General features: G+C 36.4%; 3 protein-coding genes across 3 annotated transcripts in view; 2 read left to right on the top strand and 1 right to left on the bottom strand.

Moving 5' to 3' along the window:
* Positions 1-760, top strand: part of LOC136838265 (oocyte zinc finger protein XlCOF6-like) — a 109,317-nt gene extending 108,557 nt beyond the window's left edge. Inside the window, exon 5 of the mRNA XM_067103130.1 lies at positions 477-760. The gene's annotated coding sequence lies outside the window, so the exon portion shown is untranslated. The remainder of the gene's footprint in view (positions 1-476) is intronic.
* Positions 761-2,155: 1,395 nt separating this feature from the next.
* Positions 2,156-2,848, top strand: LOC136838255 (uncharacterized). The gene has a single exon (XM_067103119.1). It carries the CDS (start codon positions 2,156-2,158, stop codon positions 2,846-2,848), a length of 693 nt encoding a protein of 230 aa, XP_066959220.1.
* Positions 2,849-9,172: 6,324 nt separating this feature from the next.
* Positions 9,173-12,747, bottom strand: part of LOC136838254 (uncharacterized) — a 37,934-nt gene continuing 34,359 nt past the window's right edge. The window contains exons 4-5 of the mRNA XM_067103118.1: positions 9,897-10,037; positions 9,173-9,673 (exon numbers count right to left, since the gene is read on the bottom strand). Coding sequence (XP_066959219.1) covers positions 9,579-9,673; positions 9,897-10,037 — 236 coding nt within the window. The 3' untranslated portion in view covers positions 9,173-9,578. The remainder of the gene's footprint in view (positions 9,674-9,896; positions 10,038-12,747) is intronic.

Below are 12,747 nucleotides of genomic sequence, written 5' to 3'. Positions count from 1 at the left end.
CTTAGTGTTAGACTGAAACACTTTCAAGAAGTGTCATGATGTCCAGTCTGCTTGTTAATAAGCATTCTGCTTTGGTCAGTATATTTGTCTAGAATATCATGAATATCCTCACATTTTTTTCTCAGGGAAAAACTTTAAGTTAATGCAATTAATAAGCAAGTGTTATATTTATTTTTAAACCGTTTTTCTGTGCTTGAGAAGTATGCTCAAAAGTCATTTCAGTGAATTTAAAATTTAGTACTTTTGTAGACATTGTCGGTTGTTGTACTTTCTTTTATTGAACATACAGTCTCAGATTTAATTATTGATGGTTTTGGTCAGTAAATTGCCTATGGTTGCATTTTCTTTGCTTTGTCTTTGTTAAGAATCATGCAAATAGAGTGGCTTTACCTCTGTCAGTATTAAACATTAAATGTTGTAAATGCTTTGTTTGTTTGTCTTGCGCATCTTGACTGTCCTGTGTTCTGTATCAGCAGATTTGCCGGGGGAAGGAGAAAAATATTGGAAGCTGCGGGTTAGATGAGCGAGGCAAGGCTGAAATCCTCTTCGGTGAAGTTGATTTTCACCTTCATTGCTACAGCTGATTCAAACTTAACCAACATGTGCTTGCTATTAAATTAACTAGAACTTTAGTTTATCAGTGCTAACTTCTTGCTTAATTACTTTCACTCAAGTTTTGGTGATTGGCTCTCCTTGATTGCTGTGTAGTTATGAATATTAACGTTAAGATTCATGTAATAAAGTTTTCATGATTTTATTATTTGGTAGTTTAATTCGATGGACCCATCATAGTAGTTAGTGTTATAAGTTAGGTATATTCTTAATCTGGGCTACTTTACTTTAGTAACTTGACCTAAACTTTCACAGTTGCTTCACAGTGTCCTACCTTAGACCAAGAGCCTATTAGGTTGTCATAGCCTATGACTGTATGCCGTTACCGTAAGTTGCGCAATTTGTATGTTGCCATTCTGGGTAATATTGTTTAGCGGCAATCTTGTCGCCGATCTGACCAGACTCCCCCACTTTGTAGTGATTGGTGCTGTGCTCTAGAGCGGGAGGGAGTGGCACACGGCACCATTACCCTTTATCTGAGCCAGACACTTCTGGGTCTGCCATTTCGCTACACTGCTATCATTGTTATTCTTATCATTACGTACTATTTTGTATCTTTACTGGTAGGTTTGATGAATGTTGACTATTTTTTCTGTTTCCGATGCCTTCCGTGATTTAATTGCAAGAAAATGTGATATTCACTAGATGTACCACAGCCGCCGTTAATGACATTTATGCTTCTCATGAATCGTTATACACTCACGCACAGCTGTGTGTCAGCCTAAACCGATTGTGTGTAATTTATACACATTAATAATGAACATTTACATATATTCATATGGATTATGAATAACTTTGCTCAAAATTGATTGCTTATTTTTTGTTTCGAGAATAAGCAAATAATGCTTATGAATAATTAATCATACGAACGAACACATTTTTAATGTAAGAAGGATTAATGAAAACAATGTTCGATGGTCTGGAATACTTTCGTAATTTGAGCAATTTTGACCTTCTCATAATGGATAACTTGCATGTGTGCCAGTGCCGCATTTGTGATGAACTCTCAGATATTAATCCCCCATGCCTTCCCAAAGGGCATAGGGGCGTGTGTTTGTTTGTGTGAGTGAATTTTTAAACTAACAACGATGAGCTGAAAGTTTGAATGCCAGCCAGTCTCGTGTGCATTTCTCTATATGCAAATGAACACACATGTGCCTGTGCCAAAGGAGATAGATTAAGGGAGAGACAGACATTATATACAGGTTGATGATAAGTGTTGAATCTGCATTTTTTATTATTCAGTGTTAACTCGTAATTTGTGCAGTATTATTTGGTATTAAAATTGTTCAACATTGTTTGTCTTGAGAGGTACTTATTTACCAAGATTAGTTTGTATTTGTGTATGACTTAACGTCAGTAAAATGTTGTTGACGGGAATGGCGCCTTTTAGTAACCTGCCTCAAGTACACCCTCCTTGTTTTACGAAATCTTGCCGTGATGCTCGAAGCAGTGGCCATTGAGAGGAGCGTACATTTTAGTGCCCAGAAAACGGGATTTCTTTGGTTGTATGCAGAATCCCAACCCTGATAAATAAGGCAAGATGAAGGAAGGAAAGCTGAGGAAGAGCCGGTCGGCCGCCTGTGGATGGATGACCCGTTCGTCGAATGCACTGATGGATTTGCTTGGCGATCGACAAGTGAGCAAGGTAGAACTGCAAGATGCTGTGGATGACTTTGATCGACGTCTAGCTCATTTGGATGAAGTGCAGTCCGCCCTGGAGCTAGAAATTGGTAACCCACAGGACTTAGAAGAAGACATTGAGTATGCTGATAAGTTTCGGCGTCAGGTAAGGGTTCCTAGAATACAGGCTGCCCAAAGGTTATTAGCCCTGGAGAAACTTGAGAAGCCACCAAGTGAGAGTGGGTCTGCGGATTCTTTAGCCCAATGTAATGTGCGACTGCCTAAATTAGAATTACCTAAGTTTAGTGGAGTTTTGACTGAATGGCAGTCATTTTGGGACAGATTTGTGGCATTGGTAGATGATTCTGATATCCCGATTATTAGTAAATTCTGTTATTTACAGTCACTGTTACAAGGGGAGGCAAAATCAGTAATACAGGGGTTATCCCAGACTAGTGCTAATTACCCCACAGCCTGTAAAATGTTAAAGGAACGGTTTGGTAGGCCTGAACGTATTATTTTTGCACATATTCAGGCCCTTCTTGGAATCACTATACCTGCTAAGAATCCTAGTTCTAGAAATGTTTCCTCTTTGTGGAAATTACAGGATTAACTTTTAACACATGTACATAGTTTAGAGGCATTAGGAGTGGATGGTAACCAGTATGGGGTATTTATGACGCCTGTTATCCTGTCTCGATTGCCTCCTGACATTCGTTTGGGAGTGGTCCAGAGAAGGATCTGGACATGAAAGGGACCTAGATTGGTTATTGAATTTTTGCAGAGAGAAATAGAGCGCCGAGAAAGGTCAGATACATTTAAGGATATCAATGCAGTAAAGACTGATAACCATAGTGTTGAATCTGAGAAAAGAATTAAATTTCAGGGTTCTGCCTCTGCTCTTCAGACCTCTTCGGAGGTGTCCTTTTATAAGTGTATGTTTTGTGGTAAAAATCACAAGAGTGAAAATTGTTTTGGTATCTTGAAACTTTCCATTGCTGAACGTGAAGAGGCCATTCAGAGTGCTAAACTGTGTTTCAGATGTTTGGAAAAAGGTCACAGGTTGCCAATCAAAATGTGTAAAGTGTAAGGGAAAACATAATGTTTTATGCTACACTGGCAATAAGACTAAAGTGTTTAATAAGAATGATCAAAATGTAAGTGGTGCTATGTCTCAGGATAAAATTGATGAAAATGTAACTCATGTGGGGGTAGCTCATTGTGAACCTAACCTAAATAACAGAGTGTTAACTCAATCACGCAGTGTATTGCAGACCGCAAAGGTTAAAGTGTTGGGGAAAAAGGGTATATGTGAAGCTACACCACTATTTGACACAGGATCTGATAGGTCTTATGTTTCCAGTAAATTTGTAAAAAGGGTAAGGCCTAAGTGGATAACTTCTGAGTACATATCATTTTCTTCATTTGGAGGAGGTAAAGCTTCCAAGAGTAACCAATGTAATGTGTATGAGATGAGTTTAGTTGGTTATAAGGGTGAGAGTCATTCTTTAATGGCAGCTGAAGTACCTGACATTTGCGCACCATTGTTCCGACCTAGTGTTCCTGATGAGGAGGTAATGGAATTTTCTAAATTGCAATTAGCAGATGACTACATGAACAACCGCCATGTAAATGTTGATATTTTGGTAGGCCTAAATGCCTATTGGAGATTTATGGTACCTAATAAAACTCTACAATCTAAAAATTTAGTAGCTCAGGAATCTGTGTTTGGGTGGGTTTTGTCAGGGTCTTGTAATATTCCTCTGGACAGAGTAAGTGTAACTTCCCAACTTTTGTGTGTAAATAATGTATCAGAGTTTGATTTACATAAATTTTGGGATCTTGAATCTGTGGGAATCTCTTCAAAAGAAGCTGTATCCAATGAGTTTTCATCCAGTACTGTTTTACAGAAATTTTCTGATAATGTAAAGTTTATTGATGGTAGGTATGAAGTGTCTTTACCATGGAAATCTGATGTTGCTAAACAGAGTTTGAAAAATAATGAAAAACTAGCACGTAAAAGGTTGGAAAATTTAAATTTGAAATTTGTTAAAACTCCTGGTTTAAGGGAAAGGTATGATGAGGTTTTTGAAGAATATGAAAAAGATGACATTATTGAGGAAGTGCCACATTCTGAGATTTCTAGTGTATATCCTGTTTATTACTTACCGCATCGTCCTGTTATCCGTGAGAGTAGTAATTCTACCAAGGTAAGACCTGTTTTCGATGCTTCAGCTGTAAGTTATAATGGTATTTCTTTGAATGACTGTTTGGAATGTGGACCTTCTCTCAATCCTGATCTTGTTGAAGTGTTGATACGATTTAGAAGATGGAGGGTAGCTTTAACAGCAGACATAACTAAAGCTTTCCTTCAAATCAAGGTGCAGAGGGAAGAACAAGATGTTCACAGGTTTTTGTGGCAAAATAAGGGCATTGTCCGTGTAATGAGGTTTGTTCGTGTTCCCTTTGTTAATAATATAATAATAATAATAATAATAATAATAATAATAATAATAATAATAATAATAATAATAATAATAATTCTGAAGTAGTTGACGAACTGAATTGTAATCTGTATGTGGATGATTGGCTGTTAGGAGCTGACAGTATTGCTGAAGCTTGTGTAAAATTTGATAAAGCCTGTAAGATTATGTCTGAAGCTGGTATGTCTTTATCTAAATGGAATTCAAATTGTAAGAGTTTAGCAGATAAATTTAGTGAAAACCCTGATGACTGTTGTGGAAATAAATCTATAAAAATCCTGGGTATGCAGTGGGTTTCCACTCGTGATTATTTTTCATTTAGTGAAGTAAATGTTGGGTCTCAGATGGGTGTGGTGTCCACTAAGAGAAGAGTTCTCAGCTTAATAGCCCATTTGTTATGTTTGCCAAAATTCTTTTTCAGGATGTATGGAGAATTGGACTTAAATGGGATGATGTGTTACCTGAAGAGTTGCATTGTAAATTTCAAAGGTGGTTAACGGGTTTTGAGAAACTTGGCTCATGGAAGGTTCAGCGATGTTACTTTGAGGATCTTTCATGGAAAGACCTAACAGGTTTGGAGCTTCATTCCTTTGGGGATGCGTCTGAAAAGGGATATGGTGCTTGTGTATATTTGAGAGTTCCTTTGCAGGATGGTTCCTTTAAAGCTTCCCTTGTTATGAGCAGAGGTAAGGTAGCTCCTATAAAGAAGGTCTCACTGCCTCGTTTGGAGTTGCTGGGGCAATGCTTAGCGCCAGGCTTCTAGTTTTGTCAAATCTGCCCTTCGTTTTAAGGAAGATGTAACTTCATATTGCTGGACAGACTCTACAGTTGTACTGTCCTGGATAAAAGGAGACCCTAGTAGATGGAAACCATTTGTAGCAAATCGAGTCATGGAAATTCAGAGCTTAACATCACCTGATTGTTGGTATCATTGCCCAGGAAAGGATAACCCTGCTGACCTCATTTCTAGAGGAGTGTTTGCTGAACACCTTGTAGCTTCAGATCTTTGGTTGGTAGGCCCCCCGTGGCTTCAAGAGGCTGAGTCTTTGTCTTTGCTTCAACCTGAACAGTTAAGGATTTCATTAAGGGATGAAAGTTCTGAGGAAAATGTAGTAGCTTGTATAACTGTGGATTCATTTTCCCAAGTATTTTAATTTTCTAGATGGAGTTAGTTTCAGAAAGCCCTTAATATAGTAGCTTGGACCTTAAGATTTATTAATAATTGCAAACCACAATCTGTTAAATGCTCTGGTCCTTTATCATATTGTGAATTAACTAAAGCTAAGAGTAAATTGTACCTTTGTGTTCAAAGGGAAGCATATCCACGAGAATTTGAATCCCTGATTTAGTAAAATTAGATCCTTTTTTGGATAATGATGGTCTTTTGAGAATTAAAGGTCGTTCCGAATATTCAGATCTGTGTTATGAAAGCAAACATCCTATTATTCTTCCTTCTACTCATGTAGTGAAGACTTTAGTTCGTTTCCAGCATGTTCTTCTGAAATTCTGGCGTTTCTACCCTTGTGTCCACATTGAGAAATGGTTATTGGATTGTGCGACTTCGAAGGAGAGCCAAGACTGTGTAGAGAATGTGTAACTTGCATTAAGGTATGACTCCAAGGCTTGTAGTCAACCTGTAGCTCCTCTCCTGAACTGAGAGTTAAATCAGCATCTCCCTTTTCTGTAACAGGATTAGATTTTGCTGGGCCATTGTTTTGTGTAGATTTGCCCTCCAAAAAATTCTATATTTTGCTTTTCACTTGTGCTGTTATTCGTTCTGCACACTTAGAACTCACTGATTCTCTCTCTATGCCAGATTGTCTTCTTGCCATCCGTAGATTTACAGCAAGACGTGGTCTTCCTTCAATTTTTTATTCTGATGATGCAAAGACATTTGTTGGAGTTTCTCAGTTATTACAGCAACACTATGGCCCACTAGCTCCTCAGTGGAAATTTATTGTACCCCTTGCTCCTTGGTGGGGAGGTTGGTGGGAGCGTCTAGTTCGATCAGTTAAGTCAGCACTAAAAAAGACATTGGGTGTCAAATGCCTATCTAGATGTGAATTGGAAACTACTCTTCATGAGGTTGAAGCTTGCATTAATTCGAGACCTTTGACATTTGTGGGTGAGGAGGTTGATACATCCAATCCATTGACCCCCTCACATTTTCTTATTGGCCGTACTGCCGGAGTCCAGCCAGAAGTTGTTGAGGAGCATTCTTCTTGTATGTCTTCTAAAGATTTATGTATGAGAGAGACTGCCCAACAAAGACAGTTGGATAAGTTTTGGGAAATATGGAGCTCTGATTACATAAGAAATTTACCATGTGCCATTAAAGGTTTTGTATCTAAGTGTAATGTAAAGAAAGGTTCTGTGGTATTAGTCAAAGAAGATAATGTTCGTAGGTTGTCCTGGCCACTTGGTGTTATTATAGAAGTATATCCAGGTAAAGATGGTGTGATGAGAAGTGTTGATGTTAAAACTTCCAAAGGTATTATTAACAGACCAGTACAAAAATTGCATGATCTTGAGATCTCAAATGTTTTGGGCACAGAAGCCGAAGGTGGTGTACCTTGTATTGTTTCCGAGGTAAATGATAAATCTGTGCCTAAACCTGTTTATAATCATTCTGATGTGAATGCTGATGACTCTGATCCTGATATTTCACAATCCAGAGTTGAGCCAATATCTTACACTCGCAGAGGGCTTTTGGTAAAAGCACCTGTGAAACTAGATTTGTAACCTGTGTAGGCTACAGTGTGTGTGTGGTAAGAGTTTCATAGGAGTAGCAGTGTACTTCTATGGTTGGGAGGATGTTGAATCTGCATTTTTTATTATTCAATGTTAACTTGTAATTTGTGCAGTATTATTTGGTATTAAAATTGTTTGTCTTGAGAGGTACTTATTTACCAAGATTAGTTTGTATTTGTGTATGACTTAACGTCAGTAAAATGTTGTTGACGGGAATGGCGCCTTTTAGTAACCTGCCTCAAGTACACCTTCCTTGTTTTACGAAATCTTGCCGTGACGCTCGAAGCAGTGGCCATTGAGAGGAGCGTACAATAAGGAAGTCGCTGTAATATACTGTAGAATTCCGAGCAAGCAAATGATCCATCTCCTGTTGCCAAATCATTTACTGACTCGTCTTAAATTATTTCAAAAATTGCTTGTACGAGCCATTGCTCATGAAGTTACTTCAGGACAAAGATAAATGATTTACTTGCAACAAATTAATCTCAAATTTGACGAGAGTAATTTTTTTCAAGGGTGGAGTAACGAGTTTTTAAATATATCCCCATTAACATTCTCCAAGCAAAATGAACTAATTTATGATAATTCTTGGAAAACAATGCAATGACTTATTGTCAATTGTGGGATGGGGGCAATGACCCCCTCCAAGCTACGCCCAAGAAATATGTTGACATACAGACAAGTTGGGGTTCTTGTGCAAGTGTTAGGTCATCGCTTAGGGGAAGTTCTAACTGTGAGGCTTCTGGTATAAGAGGCGATATTTATCCTTATTCACTTCCTTAATTAAAAGATTTATGCTATTATAACGGCTGTAAGTTGCAGGAGTGACAACTGCTAGTGCTTTAAGAATATTTTGTCTTAATGTTGATGCAGGTATCAAGAAATCAGATAGTGTCTCGAATAAATGATGTTTGTTCATCCACCGACTTGTGTCATTAGAAGACAAAGGTTCTAGTATTCGAGCTCAATGATAGACCTGGTGATGCTGTTAGGCCAGAGCCATACCAGGTTCCCAGCCTGTAATGGAGATGCTGAATATTCTTGGTTTCCCTGACATTTCCCCCCTGCGTTGTTTCCACACCTATTGTCTCAGGAACTTTTATCAAGGGCACGGCTCCCAGAGACAGTTTTGTCTGTCCATCCACACTTTTTCTGTCTGCCCTCAGATCTTAAAAACTACTAAGACTAGAGGGCTGCAAATTGGTATGTTGATCATCCACCTTCCAGTCATCAAATATAACAAATTGCAGCCCTCTAGCCGCAGTAGTTTTTATTTTATTTAAGTTTAAAGTTAGCCATAATTGTGCGTCTGGCAACGATATAGGCCAGGCCACCACCAGACAGTGGTTAAAGTTTTATGGGCCGCGGCTTATACAGCATTATACCGAGACCATCAAAAGATAGATCTGTTTTCGTTTTCGATGGCCTTGGAAAACTCGATTGCGCCGAAGAAACTTTGGTGCATATTTTACTTGTTCATTATTTAATTTCAAAGTCTGGCCATTTTTTATATGTTGTTTTTAGATTTGTTATTCTTTGCATGATTTTTTATTTATTCATTCAATTAGTAAAGATCGAGAAACCTGAAAAAATAAGCCTATAGGACTTGATGTCAGCTTGGTCACCAATGGAGCCAGACCTACAAATCAAGGCTGTGTATATAATTTGGCACTGGGATTTCCTGAGCGCCTTGAAAGTACCTTTCTAGCTCCATTTTCCTTTCTTTTTTTGTATGAGAAAATAGAAGAATGAATTAGAGTTAAATGCATCATGGAAATAGAAGAAAAAAAAATTAAGCACAGAATGTAAAGGTCACTCTCAGCCTTGATTTTAGTGATATGAATTTATAAAGTAACGACAGGACATAACAAAGTCTTAAACAAGCCTCTCCGGGCACCAGTAACACATCCATCGCAGTTCAAGTCATGAGGTTGAAAGATGAGGCTCGAAACAAAAAAAATAAAAATCAAAAATTTTTCCTTTGCTGAAAATCTTTCCCTGTTGATACAAAACTCGCTGATATTCCAAGGGGAGTGTCAAGAGCAGAATTTTGTCTTCCAGCCTCAATGCGAGTCTTGTGCAGAAAAAGTCTACATTTCCCAGGCTGACCTATTCGCAAAGAGTGTACCAGTAGAGAAGATTGGCAGAGTCACTGGGTCTTCTTGTTGATGTGAATTGCGAACTGAGCTTCAACCAGCATATGTCTGCGAATGATGACAACAGCAGAGAGGTTAAATGTAGGTGAAACAACTACTGTCTACTTTTATGATATATTGGCCAGTTTGTTTATTAAATGATATAATAACTAAAATCAAAACCAAGTACCAGTTTATATTGATCCTAAAAAGCATAACAATAACATAAGTACTGTATTATATATATAATATATGTTTTCTGATGGAAATTTGATGAACAAGTTTTTCTCACCGTTATATTTTCTGCAGATCATCCCAATGCAATTGTAATTCATGCACTGCCGCAAAGCTTCGTAGTAAGTTCCAGGGTGATTTGAGTAATCAGAATCCCCTCCCATATAGTCTGTCTCGTACATAATAACCATCTTACAAGCTGAAAGTGATAGAAAGATGTATTTCACCTTAAAACTTTTCCACTCATTAGATATCAGCCATCTGATTCTTAGCAAGTATTTTGGGATCAGTTAGCTAATCCTATACCATTTTCTATATTGTGTTCAACCTATTAACTACAGAATTCCTTGCTTAGGCAAATAAATACCCAATAAAATATGATGCAACATGCCTAAACCATCGCATTTCATCTGGAGATTGAATCAGGACCTCCTGTTAGTGAATGAATTATCTAACTGCTAAGGCTGTGTCTTCCTTCTGGCTAATGCTTTACGGACGGATTCTCTCCCATTATTATATATATATATATATATATATATATATATATATATATATATATATATATATATATATATATATATATATATAAGTTGTGAATTACTCTATATATATATATATATATATATATATTGTTATAATATATATATATATATATATATATATATATATATATATATATATATATATATATATATATATATATTATATATATATATATATATATATATATATATATATATATATATATACATATATATATATATATATATATATATATATATATATATATATATATATATATATATATATATATATATATATATATATATATATATATATATATATATATTATATATTTATATATATACATATATATATACATATATATATATATATATATATATATATATATATATATATATATATATATATATATATATATATATATATATATACATAAGTGTATCATAAATAACACCCTTTTTAATTTTATATCTTATAATGTATATTTTCTTTATTTTCTTGAATTAATTTGCTAAATCTTAATTTTTTCAGATATTTTATACAACCGTGAGATTAACAAAGGAACAGAGAGTAATAGCAATTCAGTTGTACTATCAAAACAATAAAAATGGTGCTGAAACCACAAGATTGTTATCAGCTGAATTTAACATCCCAAGGGTGCAAAGCCGAAATATCACAAGCTTGATTGGAAAATTTGAATCCACAGGAAGTGTAAGTAATGCTCAAAGAGTGGGTAGGCCAGTTGTTGCAACAAGCTTAGAAAAGTCCAATGAACCACAAGAATCGTTGCTGCATTCTCCTAAAAAATCCAGCAGGCGTTTTTCTGCAGAGTTAGCAATTAGTATTTGTACTGAACATTATTAAACCGAATAAGCATTATATTAATTTTATTAATATATTATATTAATCTATTAACCTGTGGCAATACATTCATGTTCGAAAAAATAAAGGATAATCAAAAAGGCTTTAATTTTGTTCCACTTAAACAAAGGGCGTTACTTATGCCGCACCCTGTATATATATATATATATATACATATATTATTACTAACAAGAAGTTGCTACATGGCCGACCCTTAGAGTGCCGTTAGTTTATCAAGAGTAGAATCGTCGCTGCGTAGCCGACCCCAGTTGACCGAGATACCAACACATAAGAGTTATCAACATTCCTATCTGTCCCCTTCCTTTACCTGGGACAGACATTCAGATGGCACAGTCGAAAGGGACAAGGATAAGAGGATGAGTGTCACTCCCTTAAGCAGCTTAGCCCAACTAAGCTGCTTAAAACCACCATTCTAAAGGCAGATTGAGCTGGCTGAATTGTCTTTCCACAGGATACCTGGGGAGATAGCACATGGTCGAAACACCTGGAAAATGACGCATCTTCAGCCCGGTCACCACATGGGCCAACATTGGGGCCCCTACCCATGGTGGTTGCCTTAAAAGGAGCTTGGACAGGAAGATCTTTGCAGTTAGCCGTACATGCGCAGGAGGGTGCTATGAGTTGCTGAGAGCCCCACCTAACCCCCTGTCCACACCAGACTTCTGACTTGAATCCAGTTCTACGGTCATCCTCGAATGAATCGTCCATGTGATTAGTGTACAGTGCCACGCATGTGATTGCCCCTTGTCATTCTTCACCAGAGACCGGCTTCCCCTAAGGTAAAGTACTAGTAAAGACCTTTCAGTCACGACAGTTTGCCATTAGAAGTGTTTATTGAGTGCCAGTATTACTCTTTATCCTTTGTGCCATTTTATCCAGTGCTATTTCCAGTGTTTTGTGCTCCAGTGTAAAATGTTCACTCATTCCTTGAGTCCTTGGCACCATCAGTGCAGCCTCGAGTCATTCTGTGTGTTATATTTTCCTTTACTGGCGTGCAATGTTTAACTCTCTTGCAGAGGGACCAATTTGCTGTGGACTCATCTTGGACTGTGCCTTGCCACCATTCAAGACCCCAGTAGGAAGATCTTCAGGCTTTGCAAGTCTCTTAATAATTCATTTAACCATTTTCTTTTTATTCTTTTCTTGTAAATATAATTACTTAATTTAACCAAAGTGTTTACGTAACATTCCCTCATGAAGTAGAACCCTAAGCTCATGCGAATCATCCCCTTTTTCTTTTCTTTTTATGATTTCCCTTAACAAAAAGTCAGATTTCCAAAGCCAAATAAATAAAGTTTGTTGCCACCAGTAAAGTATTGTACAAATTATATATATATATATATATATATATATATATATATATATATATATATATATATATATATATATATATATATATATATATATATATATATATAATATATATATATATGCATATATAAGTGTATTTATGTATATATATATATATATATATATATATATATATATATATATATATATAT

This window comes from Macrobrachium rosenbergii, unplaced genomic scaffold (assembly GCF_040412425.1).
Source record: "Macrobrachium rosenbergii isolate ZJJX-2024 unplaced genomic scaffold, ASM4041242v1 282, whole genome shotgun sequence".
NCBI classification, from domain to species: Eukaryota; Metazoa; Arthropoda; class Malacostraca; order Decapoda; family Palaemonidae; genus Macrobrachium; species Macrobrachium rosenbergii.
The sequence above is the reverse complement of the archived record's forward strand: the minus strand, read 5'-3'. Positions and strand labels throughout refer to the sequence as shown.

Coding starts and splice junctions, on each gene's coding strand:
- LOC136838255 (XM_067103119.1), top strand. CDS start 2,156: ATGAAGGAAGGAAAGCTGAGGAAGAGCCGGTCGGCCGCCTGTGGATGG.